The 17295-nt window shown below is 39.9% G+C and overlaps 3 protein-coding genes across 3 annotated transcripts; all 3 read left to right on the top strand.

Annotated features, from left to right (window-relative positions):
• Positions 1-1442: 1442 nt before the first annotated feature.
• tnxba (tenascin XBa) lies at positions 1443-9543 on the top strand. Its single transcript, XM_067601786.1, has 15 exons — positions 1443-1560; positions 2985-4225; positions 4359-4490; positions 4618-5844; positions 5949-6071; positions 6216-6359; positions 6462-6581; positions 6673-6828; positions 7624-7736; positions 7836-7968; positions 8095-8246; positions 8343-8439; positions 8529-8690; positions 8783-8946; positions 9033-9543. Exons 2-15 carry the CDS (start codon positions 3115-3117, stop codon positions 9129-9131), a joined length of 3933 nt encoding a protein of 1310 aa, XP_067457887.1. The 5' UTR covers positions 1443-1560; positions 2985-3114; the 3' UTR covers positions 9132-9543.
• Positions 9544-9845: 302 nt separating this feature from the next.
• On the top strand, positions 9846-13985 carry cyp21a2 (cytochrome P450, family 21, subfamily A, polypeptide 2). Its single transcript, XM_067600136.1, has 12 exons — positions 9846-9963; positions 10200-10391; positions 10542-10631; positions 10700-10854; positions 11022-11117; positions 11394-11504; positions 11616-11702; positions 11867-11950; positions 12176-12289; positions 12396-12562; positions 13444-13547; positions 13647-13985. The coding sequence occupies exons 1-12, from the start codon at positions 9846-9848 to the stop codon at positions 13892-13894; spliced, it is 1566 nt and encodes a 521-aa protein (XP_067456237.1). The 3' UTR covers positions 13895-13985.
• An 888-nt stretch (positions 13986-14873) lies between these two features.
• On the top strand, positions 14874-17267 carry LOC137191583 (uncharacterized). Its single transcript, XM_067601787.1, has 8 exons — positions 14874-14973; positions 15318-15602; positions 15684-15968; positions 16043-16327; positions 16429-16689; positions 16802-16906; positions 16990-17015; positions 17115-17267. Exons 1-8 carry the CDS (start codon positions 14901-14903, stop codon positions 17235-17237), a joined length of 1443 nt encoding a protein of 480 aa, XP_067457888.1. The 5' UTR covers positions 14874-14900; the 3' UTR covers positions 17238-17267.
• The last annotated feature ends 28 nt before the right edge of the window (positions 17268-17295 follow it).

The raw sequence follows: 17295 nt of genomic DNA on the forward strand, positions 1-17295 counted from the left end.
TTCAGTATCAGAACATGGTGTACTTGCCAAGAAAAATGTGTGAGCTTAAAGCATTTTCAACTGAAATATCTAGTGGTAAATATATTTTTAAATTGTGGGTGCTTACATACCCACAGTGTAGCATCTATAGAGTGAGTATATGTAGCTCAATAGAACTGTTTCTTCAGCATTACCCAGAGTTTCACTGCTGTTATGCAACATGGTTTTGCTTGTTCATTGTATTAGTAACTAAAGAATTTGATTACAAGAATATATTTCATCATATATAAATTAGTCAAAACAGTTCTACATCCTTATCTTTTTGGTACACTTTGCAGATTTATTAGAGTCGGGTTTGAAATTAACATTAATGAAGATGAACTGTGGCTTCTTTTGAGCGATTACACCAAAACTGCAGTCTCTATTGTAGAACAACTTCACAGGAATTTAAAGTTCATGCAAAAATAAATAATAATAAAAATGTTAAAGGGCAAGCGGGTTTTAATGACTGACTTTTAACGCTTATAATCAACAAATAGCTTTTCATAAAATACCTGAATTTTACATTATCTTTGGAAATATAAAAAAGCTGCAGTGATTTAAACTTTTGTTTTTGATCTCCTGTAAAATGTCACTTATGCCTGTTTGCTCCGAACCCTTGGTATCCTCGTCTTCATGTGGTTTACAAAAGGTGGGATGGTGGGTGGCCATTTGGTCAGAGATGCAGTGCCTTCACAGAGCATTCCTTAAATCTGGTGGATATTTGGTCACTTACATAACTCCCACGTAGTTACATCTCATTACTTCCAACAAACAGCCGATTCATATAGCGAGAGGTTCCTGTCCCCCAGAGTCAGTGGTGAATACCTGCAGTGTTACTCCTATGTATTCCAGCTGAATCATGATTCTCGGACCAGGGCTGTATTCAATCAGAGACTGTGTCTAGGTGTTAGCAATGTCTGGTAGAAGTCAAATTACAAAAAGCAGACACTGAAATACCTGTCATGAGCCATGCAAAGCTGAAACATGCAAGCAGTATGTTGAGCTATTTTTGTGTTACATGACACTGTATTTTCAGGAGGGAAACTGCTATTTGAACATATTGACTAAAATCTAATCACATCAGATATTAGATTAAACACTAGATTTATTAAAACGGATTCATTATTTATATGTTGAACAAGAAACTCTGACTTATATTGTTAAACCTACCAGCAAGGTCAGTGGAAACAAAACAAAAATATGTTTTCCTCATGTAACAAAATACAGGAAAGTATTTGATCATATTTAATACACAAATTTGTGTGAAAATACCACTCTTTTTGTAAGTCCAGTACAAATATTTTCCATGGTGGTTGAGAGAGTGGGACCACTAGGGGTGGAGGAGAGAGAGGGGGTTGGAGGGGAGGGGGGTCCTTAAGTAGGAGCGGACTTTATCACTCTCCTCCTTTCTAGTGGCGGTCCTTTCTCTCACCTCTTTCCTTCCAGATCATACCCTGCAAGTCTATGTAAGCTTTTTCAATCAAATGGAGGGAGCAACACAAAGAAAGACATAAAGCCAAGAACAAAATCATTATTCTGGTAAGTTCATTTTTTTTGTTATCAGAGTGGCACTCATTTGAATGAATGGACTCCTCATTGATGTCTATTGATTATTGCAGTCAAGATTTGAAGTCAAGATTTTCAAGTACATGTGTAGAAAAAAGGATCATGTTGTTGTTAAGTATTTTAATTGCAGAAAAGAAAAGAAAATCCAAACTGTTGCATTGTGCTACTTTTTGTAAGATGTGAACGTGATATGCAATTGTTAGTGTGCACACATTTTCAACCTGATATTTGGGGGATATAGTTGTACTATAATTTAATATATCCAAGTTTAAATGATTTTTCACTCTAATAAAATTAATATAGTGATAGTATGACAATTGACATTTTAGAAGTAACGGTTGCCTACTTTAATGCAGCCAATTAATCAATTTATCCATGCATACCACATTTAAAACACTGGCTTGATGTGTAGTAAGGCATCTTAATGTGTTTACCTCCTGCATGATTTATTTGATTTTCTACAGATTAAAAGCCAAGGCTGGACATATTTCTATTAGTGGTTTTATGAGTTGTGGGTGCAGAGGATTATGTAACCTTCTGTAGAGTGAAAGACATACAGTGTCCCACAGTTCTATACAGTGAAGCTCTGTTAGCGCTCTGCGTCGTCTCTCCAGCGGACTCTCTAGACTTTCCGCTCAAGTCACCTTCTTCCTTCCTGTGCAAAACCAACTAATTTAGATTTTACTTGGTTTGGCAAGCCACTGAATTAACAGTTATGGCTGATTAGAACACTGCTGCATTTTTCAACTCATATTTGATTGATCTTCATTTTTACAAAAGTATATCAGTAAGAACAGTTTAAATAAAACATGTTTATAATATCATTTTTCATGAACATTTTGTTTCCTTGCAGTGATGCTCAGAGAAAATTGGATCATGAAAGTTCAATAAACAGTGACATATAAAATGAACAAGGTGAAGAATGAAGAATGTGTTGTAAGATCCAAATCCAAAAGAGCATCTTAGAATTGTTTTGATGTGCTCTTATCAATTATTGTGCTCAGTGAACCTTTCTAAATATCAGATCACAGCACATAACTTTAAGAGAACCTAAAGGTTTCACAAGGTCTTATGACTGAAAGGTCATCCGGCTGAGTTTGCAAAATGAATGGAAAAGTAAGTAATGCCTTCATCACTGCTGTCATGTCAATTTTGAGGATGGCACTAAAAATGAAATTGTTCCAGTATCGCTTCTTAGTAAACTGTATAAAGTTGTACAACAGAGCATAAAAGTGTGAATGGAAACTTTGTGAATGAGAAGCTGGCCAGTGCTAAAGAAGAGCATGTATGCTCAGCAAAGCCCTTCTTGGGATTAAAAGTTATAAAATGACTTGGCATAAAGTCTCATGCATTAGACTTATTCATAATTCAGTTCTTTCATTTTTTTTTATTTCTAGGTAAGCCCTGGCAAAATCCTCTTTACAACTGGTTGCTGTAATATAAAGGAAGGAGTTCATCATCTTACAGTAACATACATACAGATCCTCCAAAGGCATTACCATCTCTGGCTACTGCTGCTGGCTCAAAATGTTGTTTACTCTAGGACTTATCCTCCTTCTTGCCCCTTTTCCCTCCTTTCAAACCACGACCAATGAGAGGAGAAACTCTACAGGAAGCGACATGACCAAACCAAATGCCGTTTTCATCCCTTCAAAACCAAAAACCAGCGTCGCTCTAGCCAAACAAACCATTCGCCCCTCCCTAAAGCCAAACACAGTCAATCAGACAGTTTTACCCACTCCAGCTGCCAACCAAAAACCTCCAGCCAACCCTGCAGCAACCACCAAAAGCAAGCCAAGCCCAGCAGTAATTCAAACCACTCCATCGGCACCCGTAAAGATTACTGCAGTCAGTGGCACTGTGACCAACAAAGACAAGCACACAGCCTCAGTTAATCAGACTGTTGTAGCTAAATCTCCTTCAGTAAGCGCTGTGAAGACTACAAAAGACAAGCCTGCCCCCACTGGAGCTCTAAATGTTCAGTCAGCATCCACAAAGTCCGCTTCAGCCAGCAGTGCTAAAACTACCAAAGACAAAATCCAATCCTTGGTCAATCAAACTGTTTCAATGAAATCTCCTTCAACGAGTGATGGGAAGACTGCCAAAGACAAGTCTACCCCCACCATCGTTCAAAATATTCAGTCAACAGCCACGAAGTCTGTTCCTGCCAGTGGAGCTAAAACCATCAAAAACAAGCTCACAGCCTCCATCAATCAGACTGTTGCAGTTAAATCTCCCTCCATCAGTGATGTGAAGAACACCAAAGACAAGCCTGCCCCCGCAGTAGTTCAAACTGCCCTATCAACACCAGTGAAGGCTGCTACAGCTAGTGGTTCTGCAGCTGACAAAGATAAGGTCACAGCCTCTGCCAATCAGACCACTGAAATCAAGGCTCCCACCAGCACCAAGGAAAAACCTGCCCCCGCACAACCAATCAAGGTGGTCATTACTGAAGACTGCGAGTCCAGCAAAACCAAGGAGCAGGAACTGAAGCTGAAGCCTGGCGCTCCTCTGGTGATGACGCACAAGATCAGTTTGTTGCCTGGTGGTTGCACCGGGAGCTGTGAGGCTGAGATGGCTGCGCTGAAAGGACGCGTGGCCCGACTGGAGAGAGAGATGTCATCTCTGAAAGAGAAATGTATGATTTTCTTATGTCAATTCTGTAGTTTCATTCTACATATTTGGGAGTCTTCTGCTTTTTTCATTATATTTGACACAACTCATTAGAGATGTGGTTTTAAAGATTGTGATTCTTTTTTGTTGCTGCCCAGGTCCATGTTCTGCAAGTTGTCCAAATGATTGTAGTGGCAATGGGGAATGTGAGAAGGGGAAATGTGTCTGCCGAAAGGGATTTCTGGGTCCAGACTGCAGTAAGTGCGCCCAAGGAGCAGAGTGTAATAAAAGTAAGTGAGAGTCTTCACTGGTAGACATGGTGGCAGGGAAACAATTTTTTTAAGTGAGAGAAAATGTTGTTTATTTTCCCTTTGATAAATATGTCATTCATACCTTGATCCTACTACTCAATTTCAGAAGCTGCCAAAGGGAAGGTGAACAAAGACAGCAATGTCATCAAGGAAAACATGCAGGAAAAAAGCACCAAAGTAGAGCTCACACTCTTTGAGAAGAAGGACCAGAAGAAGGGGATTCAAGCCAAAGAGACTGAAGGCAAACCCAAAGTAGCCACTATTGCTAAAGCAGGTCTTGTTAAAACACAAGCAAAACTAGATACTTCTGTTAAGAAAATAACTCTAAAAGTTTCTCCAAGTGCCACGAAGACCATTCGCCCCACCATCGGTCAAGTTCTGTTGAAACATGAAGGAAGAAAGCAAGAGGAGGCCCGCAAAGGCAAAACTACGGTCCTGGCCTCTAAAAAGGTTCTCCAAAAAACTGAACTCAAGCTTGTTAAGGAGGGAACTGAGACCAAATCATTTCCTAAATCTGACCAACTGAAAGACGAACCTCAAACTAATATAACCCAGAGTAATGTAAAGAAATCTAATGGCACGGCTAGAATTGTGACCGTTCTCTCCAAGGTTTTGGCAACAAACAAAACCAGAACAGGGAAGGAAAGCATTGAGCAGTCCACACTGGCTGAAAAGAATGTTACTCAATCCTCTGGACAAAAACACATCAAGAAGGTCAAAGTAGATGCTGTAAATGTACAGTCTGTTGATAATAAAAACACAGAAGCTGGCAAAATTGGAAAAGGAAAAGTTACACAGAAAAGTCAGTACGTAGTGAATTCAACCGCTACAGCAACTTCAGATGAGGCTCGAGCTCTGCAGAACAAAACGACTACCCATGTCTCTGGGGTGACCACCAGAAGGCTAGGAGGATCTGGATTAGGTTCTGTGAAAGTTGTGAACATTTCCTCCTACAGCTTCACTGTCACGTGGTCAGCACCACCAGGGATGTTCAAGAACTTCACTGTGATCAGGAGAGAGCCTCGAGCAGAGGGCGATGATGACGAACATGAGGAGTTTGAAGAGGAAGCTCTTGAAGAAGAAAAGGTCTCCACAGCTAAAAACACAACAGAGTTCCAGGTACACAGCGAGAGCACGAACATAACTGCCTTCTCTGGTAAAGCTGTTGGATCAAGAGGTAGAGCTGAGACCAAGAGGATCTCTATGGTGGTCCCTGGCAGCGTACGTTCCATTGAGTTCAGTAACCTTCGGGCAAACACACGTTACGTCCTACACATATATGGTACAGCTGCTGAGAGGAGATCAAAGATTCACAGAGTTATTGCAGCAACAGGTATTTAAAGCAGTACCACATTTATCATTTATGAGCAACACCTGCAGGATGAATTTGTGGATTTGTGAATAACAGAAGCAAATAAAAACTTCCTTTTTTCTCAGGTCCTGAGCCAGCCACAGAGATGGTTTTCAGCAATGTAACAGAGTCATCTATCACTGTGTCCTGGTCCAAACCAAAGACCACATTCACTGGCTTCAGGGTCACATGCACCCACATTATCACAGGTCTGTCAAAAACTGCCTACATATTGCTTCACAGCTCAAAATGATTTTGCTTAAATCACAAATATTATCACAGTGTCAGTCAGTGTGGATATTTAATTAACTGAAGAATTTAAATGTTGTATTCGTCATGTGTCATCCTTCCAGGGGAGAGCCGGTCCATGAGCATTGACTCGAAGCAGTTGCATGTGGTTCTGTCCAACTTGTCTGCTGGAATCTCCTACATGATCACTGTAACCTCTACACATGGTAGAGCACAGAGTGACGCCCTCTCCTCCACCATCACCACAGGTACACAGTTAGTTAAGTTTAGTGTTGGGTACAGCTACACTTTTGCTGCCTTGGCATGTGAAAAAAAGAATAAACACACTATAAATTGTCTCTTGACTGCAGTACCTGCACCTCCAACACATCTTCAAGCCATCAATGTGACAGATACCAGAGCTGTGCTGCAATGGACACCCAGTCTAGGGAAAGTAGACCGCTTCATCATCAGCTATGAGTCCTCCAAGAGTGAGTACTAGATACATTATGCTACTGTTATGACTAATGACAAAGTGCTAATGACTATGCTAAGTGTTTTTAATTCTCCTTCTTGCCACAGCTCCTAATGTGACAGTGACAGTGATGCTGTCTGGAAACTCAGTGGAGCACCAGCTGAGAGGCCTGCAGAGAGGCACCCTGTACACAGTCAAAGTCCTGAGCCAGAAGGACAGTCTCCAGAGTACAGCCATCTCAACTACATTTACTACTGCGAATGGTGAGTAGAGGGGGAACCAGTAAAGTAAGATTGTGCTTGTTTACTTGGTTCCTGCTCTAAGAATTGAATTACCTGTTTGTGATGAGCAGCCCTCAGAGTCTACAGAGTTTAAAGGGGATGTATCATTCACATTTCCAGGTCTATATTTTTATTCTGGAGCTCTATTGGAATATCTCTGCATGATTTACATTGATTTACTCCCTATTTATCTTATACTGGCCCTTTATGCAGCCCCTCAGTTCAGCCTCTGTCTGAAACAGGCTGTTTTAGCTCCCGTCTCTTTAAGGCCCCCTCCCGATGAGCCCACTCTGTTCTGATTGGGTAGCTTCAAGAAGCTGCCCCTCGGCAGACTTCCAGCGATTGCAGAGGCTATGTAAACAAACAGTAGTGGTGGGATTTCACTTCTTTTTTTCGTTCTTTACTCGAAATGGGAACTTCTCAAATACATCTGTACACGTTTGAGCCAAAATCCGATCAGAAATATACAAGTGGACAACACAATCAGCCCATTGAACAACCTTAGCTATAATCTTAGCAAAAAGGCTATGAATCGGATGGCCATTTGTGGGCATGTGCAAACAATCTGACATCGTCACGAGAAGGAAATAGAGGTAATATTGCAAACAAAGTGTTCAGAACAGGCTAAAACCCTAGCTTTTGACTTGCAGAGAGCATTTTTACATATATTCACGTCAAGTTTTGCAACTTGAAAAATAACAGAGCATTACAAAAAGCATGACATGTCCCCTTTAAAGTGTGTAAAACTAAATGTTTTTGCATTTTTGTGTCCCTTAGTGGTTAAAGCCAGTGAGGTGGGTGCTCGCTCTGCACTGATAGTGTGGAAAACCTCCACTGTTGTTTATCACAGTTACAGAGTGATCTACCAGGTGGTAGGAGAAGAGACAAAAGTGAGCAACATTCCTTCATCATCGGCACTTACAAAGAGAGCCCCAACATTTACAAAATTGCCGAGAATAACTCTGTGTGTGTTTATACGTATACATTAGGAGTTGACCCTGGAACCCACCATCACAGAGTATAAGCTGACAGGGCTGTTGCCCATGTCACGCTATATTGTTCTGGTACAAGGCGAGAGAGACGGACACTACACACCTCTTGTCACCTCAGAATTCATCACAGGTAATGTACTTTAAGTAATGCAAACCTTAAGATGAACCCCTATATGAACCCCCTCCTATACCCGCTCTGTCATTATGCTATAAATATTAGTTTATCATTACTCCAATGCTTTTTCTCATCACTTAGGGAAAGTGCGTTTCCCTTTCCCCACTGAGTGCTCTCAGGAGCTGCTGAATGGAGCTCTGCAGTCAGGAGAGGTGGATATCTACCCCCAAGGGAGAGAGGGACAAGCAGTCAGAGTCTACTGTGACATGGAGACTGATGGAGGCGGCTGGACGGTGAGAAACACTGATGTCACTTGAAAGAAACTTTGCACTGAAGTAATGCCTGAATGCATTTAGACAGTAGCCAGTAACCTGTTGTGTGTTTTCTAGGTGTTCCAAAGGAGGATTAATGGTAAGACTGATTTCTACAGAACCTGGAGTGAATACAATGCTGGTTTTGGGAACCTCAGCGAGGAGTTCTGGCTTGGTACGTTGTCATCACATCCGCACCAAATATTATTCAATAAGTCAATCAGTAAATCTAAACTGTGCACTCTTCTTCCCTCTCACCATCAGGAAATGAGCTGCTGCACAACCTGACCAGTATTGGCCCTGTGAGTCTGAGAGTGGATATGCGATCTGGAAATGACACTGCTTATGCTCACTATGCCAACTTCTCCATTGATTCAGAGGAGAAGTATTATACCCTCACAGTGTCCGGCTACACAGGAACAGCAGGTGCAAATTTTGAAAACTGAATAAAAGCTGACTTGAACATGCAGCGAAAGCGTAACAATTCAGACCTCAATGTCATTGTATTTCTCTGTCAGGTGACTCTATGAGGTACCATAATGGTCGCCCGTTCTCAGCTCGGGACAAGGACCCTCATTCTTTGGGGATCCACTGCGCCAAGGCCTACATGGGAGGCTGGTGGTACAAGAACTGCTACAAGACCAACCTCAATGGTCTTTATGGCTCAAACAGTAATAATCAGGTACGATTAATCTCTACTGAACTGAACAGTTTTATCCTCTGTGATACGGCACACTGACAGAAACTTTTCTGTTTGTTCTGATACAGGGAATAGTCTGGATAGACTGGAAAGGTAAAGACTCCTCCATTCCATTCACTGAGATGAAGTTCAGACCATCCAGGTTCTCTCCTGCAACTCATGGCTAAGGATACATCAGCCTCCATGTGCCGTCCACCCTGAAAATCTTACATCTGAGATTTGGAGCTCCAGAAATCCAGAAGAGAGTGGATCCCATTGTTGCTGCATGTCACGTTCCAACTAGAAATGCATGTGCAGTCGTTTTGAGAGCTGTAATAATGAGTGTGTTTCAATTCACCAGGATTTATTCCAGTTTTGTTGTTGTGCTGTTTCTTTAGGAAAAGTACCATCAGAGCTGAGAAATGTTTTTATTGCAACTTTTTGTGTACTGTTCTACTGTTCTGTCTGACCCGTCCATTTCAACGCAATTTTGTTTTGACTCTAATACGCTTTTGTGCACCACCATGGTATGCCACCTCACTACTACTGTAATTAAATATGCACTGTCTCACTCCATTGGAATAAATGTGGCTAACGTGGGTCTGAAGTGTGGCTGTTTTCCTTTTGTAAAAGTGAAATTAAACATCCAAATCCTCTTTCTCTTTCTCTGCAAGATAAAGAAACGCAGGGGTGGATGTGTTATCATGCCCTTCAGCAAGTGTGTGTTGCTTTCATCTCATCATCAGAGATCTTGACCAAAAGAAATATTTAGACATCCTTGAGTTTAGTGAAACACCAACAGCATATCAAGCTTACGTGCTAAGAGGCTGATGAGAAAGCTATAAATGGGATGAGTAGTGTGATAACCAGCTTTCTGAAGTGGGACAGCAACAAGACACAAAATGGCAATGGAAATATCAGTGATCAGTGTGGGAGCTGTACTTTTAGTTGTACTGCTGTTTCTGCTGATTTGCATATATGATCAAAGAGACAAATCCACACAAGGACATCACAAGGGAAGTAGGTCTACAGGTAACTATCTACTTGTTGTTTGTAGATTTATATTTGACCATGTAAGTTGTACAATCAATTATTTTAATTTCATGAAAATACAAATGTTCATAAATAGGACAGTTATCAAACACATTGGAAACTACTACAACACTTTTACTTTATTATGGATCTAATGGATTTCTATAATTTGTAATAACTCTCACTTTGTCTTGCCTTTGTCTTTTCTAACTCTATTTATCCAGTAGTTGAATCTAGACTTCTGCAGTATCTCTATCAGTTTCTTCCCTACTCCTCGTCTCCCTCCCTCCCAGGTCCTCCAAGCCTCTTCCTCATTGGCAATATGATGGAGCTGACACATGATCATCTACCAATTCACCTGACGAATCTGGCACAACGCTATGGAAACATTTACCGGCTTAAATGTGGAAACACTAGTAATCATCATGTTTTAAATTTATGGATTTTACGTAATTTTGTTATGTCACAAATCAAGCTAATGAACACTTTATTGTAGACAGTAGGGTTCAGATTGCCACCATACCAAAACCCAGTGAACATACAAATATATGTTGTGTTTTTTTCAGCCATGGTGGTACTTAATAGTAGTGAAGTCATAAGGGAAGCACTGGTGAAGAAATGGTCTGACTTTGCTGGGAGACCAATTTCATACACAGGTGAATATCTCAAACTTGTTTTGCAATGATAGTAATTATTGTGTGACACTTAAGTCTCTTTCTGACAGGAGATATTGTGTCTGGGGGAGGGCGCTCCATTTCTCTGGGAGACTATAGCGAGGAATGGAGGGCACATCGCCGTCTTGTCCACAGTGCCTTGCAGCGTTGCTGCCAGCAGTCTTTACATGCTGTGATTGAAAGACAAGCAGTGCACCTGCGAAAGGTACAGAACACAAGAAGATCAGATTGTGGACCAATTGTGCCTCACAAAAAAAAATAATGGTCTGTAATGAGATAGCAGAGATCCACACAGCAAACCAAATGTTAGGGTATTACCCAAATGGTCTCATAAACAGATGAAGCATTTAAAAAGATCTATTTACTCTTTAGGTTTTGATGGACTATCAAGGCAGTGCTGTAGATCTCTCAGAGGATTTCACAGTGGCAGCAAGTAATGTGATCACCACTTTGGCTTTTGGAAAAGAAGTGAGTGTCTTTTCTCCCTCTGCTCAGTTTGTATCCTCTAAGGACATGAAAAGAGTATTGGAGAGAAAAAAAACTACTTTCCACAGCAGCTCTCCTTGCGTGATCATGGCAGTGCTTGGTTGCCTGTTTATGTTGGACACTGAGCAAGGTCACTGTTTATGTTGCCCTTTTTAGCAGCATGCATGAGATAAGTGCATTCATAATGTACTAATCTATTACTGGAGAGTGTATTTCATTGGTAAGATGCCTTAAACCATAAACCTGTGTGATTTTTAGTATGACAAGAGTTCTTCAGAACTGCAGCAGTTGCACAACTGTCTGAATGAGATCGTTGGTCTGTGGGGCTCTTCTTGGATTTCTGCTCTGGACTCCTTCCCACTGCTCCGAGTCAGTAAATATATAATATATACCATCCTGACTGTAGATCATAGGGTGTATAGACTAACAAGCATCTTTAGAATGGAAATTCACACATTATGTCATCTGTTCTTTTGAAAGAAATTACCCAATCCTGTGTTTGCCCGTCTCCTTAAAGAGGTGGCCAGGAGAGATGAAATTATAGGAAAACACCTCAACAACTACAAGGTTGGTTAAATCAAGTAATCACAATCCAAAAAATTATACATGACTGAATGTACCTGATTTTTTTTACTATAGTGTCAAAGAGAGAGGAAGAATGAGAAATCATATCAAATAAAGTAATACGATAGCCACCTTTCACATTCAAGTTTGCTTTGTTACCTATACAGTCACAAGACACGAAAACTGAAGACGCCATCACAGGCTCACTCCTCCAGGGCCTTGACAAACATCACAACACAGAACATGGAGCGGTAAGTAATATAATACTGATTACCAGAGGAGATCAGTTTGTTAAACTTATCTGGAGCAGCATATGAATTGGATTTGGATGTGTATGTTTTATCTTCTTTATTTCAACAGATAAGATTTTTTTCTCTAATGGAGCTGAAATTTTGAGAAATATGAACTACAACTGGAAATTTATAATAATTAGTACTGGTGTACTGAAGGACATATCTTCATGCATTTGTCCTCAGCTCCTGACAGATACTCACGTTCACATGGCCACTGTGGACCTTCTCATTGGGGGAACAGAGACCACTGCGGCCTGGCTGAACTGGACTGTAGCTTTCCTCTTGCACAGACCAGAGGCATCATAAAAACACACACATCATCATAAAAATACCATAAAACATTACATTTACCTTCCTTGATGTTTATCTCAGTGTCTCTCTCCTCTCTTACTTCAATCTTCAGGTGCAGACAAGGGTGTATGAGGAGTTGTGTACAGTATTAGAGGGACAAGACCCCAAGTACAGTGACAGACATAAACTTCCTGTCTTGTGTGCTCTGATCAGTGAGGTGCTCAGACTCAGGCCAGTTGCCCCACTGGCGGTGCCACACAGAGCCATCAGAGACAGCAGGTCAGTGACTGGTTATGATTGACAGCATTTAAATGACAGGAGTTCAGACATCACTTGGGCTTTGTTGCATGTTAATATAATACAGACCACCTGACAGATCTGACACAGACCATCTCAGAAGACACATATTTCACTCTACATTAATGTAAAAACCTGGCAGGGGATTTGAACATGGATATAACAATTATTTAAAATATAAATAAATAGAAAAAAAAGCTAACAAAAAGTAAACAGTTAGCATAGGATCCAGGCTGAACTGTGAACTATCCAGAATTATCCCTCTTTATAATACCTCTTTATAATACTGGATTATTGCAAATCAACAACTGAAAAAAAAATTAAATTTAGAAAAAAAATAGAAAATAAATAAATGTATAGATAAAAGTGGCAAAATTGCTAAAAATCTTTCATTTTTATGACAGAAAATCTTTTGAATTTTAAAAAAAAAATGGATCTGGAACTGAAACTAAATACTACACAACAATTATACAGTATATACAGATATATTGCTATATTAAATATATCCTGGGTGCTGTTCAGTGGTGGAAGAAGTACTCAGATGCTTTACTTAAGTAGGAGTAGAAATACCGCAATGTAATTTACACTCAATTTCAAGTAAAAGTTCTACATTCAAAATTGTATGGAAAAAATCTTAATCTGCGTAGTAACCAGTAACCAAGTGGTTACAAGAAGTAAAAAGTGCAATATTGGCCTAAATGTAGGGGAGTTGCATAAAATATAAAGTAGCATGAAATGAAAAATACTGATTTTTTGTTGTTTGTCGCTGTTTGGATCTACCAATAGAGTGTTTGTGCCTAAGAAAAATCACAACATATTACCTAATGACACTGCTTTAACTTGGCACATTTTACTGTGTTCAGTATTGCAGGTTATTTCATCCCTAAAAACACAGTCATCATTCCAAATCTTTTTGGCGCACACCATGACCCTGGAGTTTGGACTGACCCATACAGCTTCAAACCAGGTACTGCTCCAACTGTTGGGTAAAGTGCATTCCTTTCACTTGGCTCAGCAGATCTCAAATAAAGTAGCAACTCTCTCTCTCTCTCTCTCTCTCTTTCAGAGCGCTTTCTGGAAGGAGGGGGAGGCTGCACCCGTGCCCTGATGCCTTTCGGAGGGGGGGCTCGGCTCTGCCTGGGGGAGTCTATTGCCAAAATGGAGCTCTTTCTGTTCACTGCGTACTTGCTGAGAGATTTCCAGTTCATCCCTCCTGAGGATGAGGCCTCTCTGCCCAACCTGAGAGGAGTTGCTAGTGTTGTGCTCAAGATCAACTCCTTCAAAGTTATAGCACGTCCAAGACCGGTGGCCTGATTCCTAAACTAAAGAGGGTGTAATGCTTAATTGTTGCTCAAACATTGTGCTTTTGTGTGTAAATGAATAATCTTTAAGTTTTTACATGTAAAAACAGTTACTGAACACTCACATGTATATTTCTCATCAATACTTCTTCCTATTTGCACATACTGTAAATATTGAATATCATGATTAAAATGATGCATTGATGGTTAATAATAATAACTGAATTCATTGCAATTATTTATTTGCTTATTAAATTATTACATTTCTTTACTAAACTAAAGCTATAAATATTATATATAATATTTGGTTCTCCTATAGTAAGGAAAAGCATTGTTAGAGCTTGTGTTAATTATAAACTTTTATACATGAAAATAAAACATATAGTAATAATTACATTTTGGCCTCAATGTCATGGAGACATGACATGGGAGATGGGAAATTACAAGAATGTACACATACTTCTCTCATAATGAAAAATGAGGAGCACTCAGAAGGAACTTAAAAAAAATGAATGTTGTTCAAATGTAAATCAAATCAATCACCTGGGGCTTGCACAATTTACTGGAAACTGAAACTGGTCAAGTACTAAAATAGAGGGATATCTGTCATTCAGTCTGGCAGCACCACCCAGTGGGCAAATGCTGACTGTATTGAGGGGTTGCTGAAAATGGAACAACTTGGAACAACTTGGATGAACATTCCTCATCACTGCGTTAGACATATGTTTTGGATGTTCATGATCATTTTGCACATCTGAAATAGGAAACGGAAAGAAAAATGTTGCATGAAAACACACACAATGGACAGTACACATGAGGTATTATCTTATATACATAGTGGTCACAGTTGTGAATAAAAGGGTCAGGGTAGAGCTCTGTGTTTGAGGGGAAGAACATGGGCAACTCATATGGGCTGGTCTTAAACTAAATGTGAGTTGCCATTTCCGGTGAAATGTGTGTAAAAAGACTTCTGCAACTGAAAGGATTTAGCAATAAGCAAGAAAATTGTCTATGAGAGGATGAGTTCCTTTTCATTGTTAGGACTCTATGTCCTTTCTTTTACACTGACAGCAGCTGGACTTCAGTCATCTGGTAATTATGAAAATATATTACATATACTATTACCTGTTGAATATTTATGTTTGGATATGGCTTAACTCTGCTCTGTCTGACTTTTTCTAACTGGTGAGGTACTGTTGAAAATCAGTTTTATACTCCAGTATTAATTTATCCAAATGTTTACTTACAATATTAAACTACTAAATAGAACAACGCATTGAACTAAACTGTAAAAACTATATATATATTTCAGTATATCAGTATATTTCAGTATATTTCAGTAACTTTATTGACTCACTTTTCAGTTCTATCTGATCAAGCTCACTTCCTTAAATGTGTTTGAAAGTTTAATGTTTCTTTTTCATCCTCCCCAACAGATGGTCAGTTGGTCATGTTTGCCTTACTAGCAGATAATGTTATTTTGCCATGTGGTATACCCTCCATTAAATCCTGCAGTTCTACTAACTGGAACATGATTGGAGAGTTTAGATCAGTTACTGAGGTGGTGAAGGAGGGAAAGGTGACACGTCCAAACGCCCACAGGCTAATCCTGCTGAGGGACTGCTCTCTACAGATAAATCACCTGGTTAACAATGACGCACGACTTTACACTTGTGAGAGTGGATCATTCAATTCAAGCGTTTCACTTAAGATTCTCAAACGTAAGTACCTCAAAACATACTTTAATAAAAGTTAATAACAACTTCACAGAGGTCACATGATTTTTTTTCCTCATCCACCAGTTAAAGAGAATCCAACTCCTGAGGAGGATAAAATAGAACTTCACTGTTTCCTCGACACGTATAAAGGACATATCCCTTTAAATGACAAAGACATACACATCAAATGGAGTGCTGAGGATAATACACAGATAAGTGGAAATAGATTTCACATTGAAAATCCGTCTAATTCCTTCTCTAAATTGATCATCAGTAAAAAAACGACAGATCATCATCGAAAATGGAAATGCCAAGTAACTCAGAATGACGAAGTTAAAGCCACTATCAGTTACACAACAACAGTAAAAGGTACTAAGCTGTAAATCAAGTGTACATTTGGGTTAATATGTGCAAATTCTAACTGAGTGCTCCCTTTCCCCCAGATGGTATAGAGGAAGTCTTTGCTGCAGTGGGTGAGTCAGTGTCATTCACTTGTACCAACACTTCCTCTCTAGGAGTGGATGGCAGAGTGGAGTGGGCTGTGGGTGAGAGGCCGTTGACAGCTGATACCTCACCTGAGAAGGGCCAAATAAAGGCTTTTCATGTGAATAAAGACTCATCACTGTTAATTAGCGAAGTGAGTGCTTTGTATTCTGGGGTCTATCAGTGTTCAGTGTCCACTGGTGAGCAGACGGTGTTGAACAAAATCAAACTACACACCCTGGATGGTGAGTATTAAAATCCTCTATACAGATGCCAAAACAGAGAATGCATTGTGTTACATTTACTGTGTTACATCTATAAAAACATCTCATGTTTGTCTCAACAGTTACCTCAAAGTATGGGCCAGGAGGAGATAATCTCACCTTGACTTGTGTGCTTACGTGTGCTCAAAAATGTGAAAACGACTTCAATTTAACTTGGTGTGGAAGCAGCCAGAATGGCCTGCAGAGCAGTTTAATGAATGTCAGTAACACCTTAATATCCACACTATTCCTGCCAGTTCTTCCAGTGAGATCAGTTGAAATAGCCTGCTGTGTGCATAGAGAAGGTGCTGTGATGCTATCAAAGACATGGCGCCCTGTTAACCGTACGTATGCATCACGCTGTTACCTTTTTACCTAAATAAAATGTACACATGAGAAAATGCAATGTGTTGCTGAGTAAACTGAGGTGAAATGATAATGATCTCTTATCCACAGCTCTGCAAACACCTGCATGGTTTGCCCTTCCTCTAGGCCTCCTGATGTGTGCAGCTGCTGGAGGACTCTACATGTACATGAAGAGGAAGCACAACAAGGATGCAGGTACTGAATCTGGTTGAGGAACCACACAACTGACCCACAAATGTTTTTGAAAGTCTTGACGAGAATGTTTTCTGTATTTGCAGGAGCTGAACCGTCGAGCATTGAAATGGTAATAATAAAACACCTCAGAGACAAAAATAATGGTGTTGAGAATAACGGTTTAATTTTTGATTTGTGTAATGTACTTTGTCATTTTTCCTCTTCACAGACTCATGTTTATGAGAGCATTCAGGATGAAAATAATGAGGAACTGCTCCCACCAAGACAACCCAGAAGAGAAGCACCCAACAACACTGACAGTTTCTATGATTTATTACAGGCTGTAAACTAGCACTAAATAAACATTTAATTATTTTCTCCATTTCATCATTAATGACTATTAAATTCTA

This window comes from Thunnus thynnus, chromosome 10 (assembly GCF_963924715.1).
Source record: "Thunnus thynnus chromosome 10, fThuThy2.1, whole genome shotgun sequence".
NCBI classification, from domain to species: Eukaryota; Metazoa; Chordata; class Actinopteri; order Scombriformes; family Scombridae; genus Thunnus; species Thunnus thynnus.

Bases quoted from the DNA above. Each gene is read 5' to 3' on its own strand.
- LOC137191583 (XM_067601787.1), top strand. From the start codon at position 14,901: ATGAGTTCCTTTTCATTGTTAGGACTCTATGTCCTTTCTTTTACACTG. The intron at 16,907-16,989 runs GTACTGAATCTG...CTGTATTTGCAG, and splicing joins GAAGCACAACAAGGATGCAG to GAGCTGAACCGTCGAGCATT. The intron at 17,016-17,114 runs GTAATAATAAAA...TCCTCTTCACAG, and splicing joins AACCGTCGAGCATTGAAATG to ACTCATGTTTATGAGAGCAT.
- cyp21a2 (XM_067600136.1), top strand. From the start codon at position 9,846: ATGGCAATGGAAATATCAGTGATCAGTGTGGGAGCTGTACTTTTAGTT. The intron at 10,632-10,699 runs GTGAATATCTCA...TCTTTCTGACAG, and splicing joins GAGACCAATTTCATACACAG to GAGATATTGTGTCTGGGGGA. The intron at 11,703-11,866 runs GTTGGTTAAATC...TTACCTATACAG, and splicing joins AACACCTCAACAACTACAAG to TCACAAGACACGAAAACTGA.
- tnxba (XM_067601786.1), top strand. From the start codon at position 3,115: ATGTTGTTTACTCTAGGACTTATCCTCCTTCTTGCCCCTTTTCCCTCC. The intron at 7,737-7,835 runs GTGAGCAACATT...CGTATACATTAG, and splicing joins TGGTAGGAGAAGAGACAAAA to GAGTTGACCCTGGAACCCAC. The intron at 8,947-9,032 runs GTACGATTAATC...GTTCTGATACAG, and splicing joins GCTCAAACAGTAATAATCAG to GGAATAGTCTGGATAGACTG.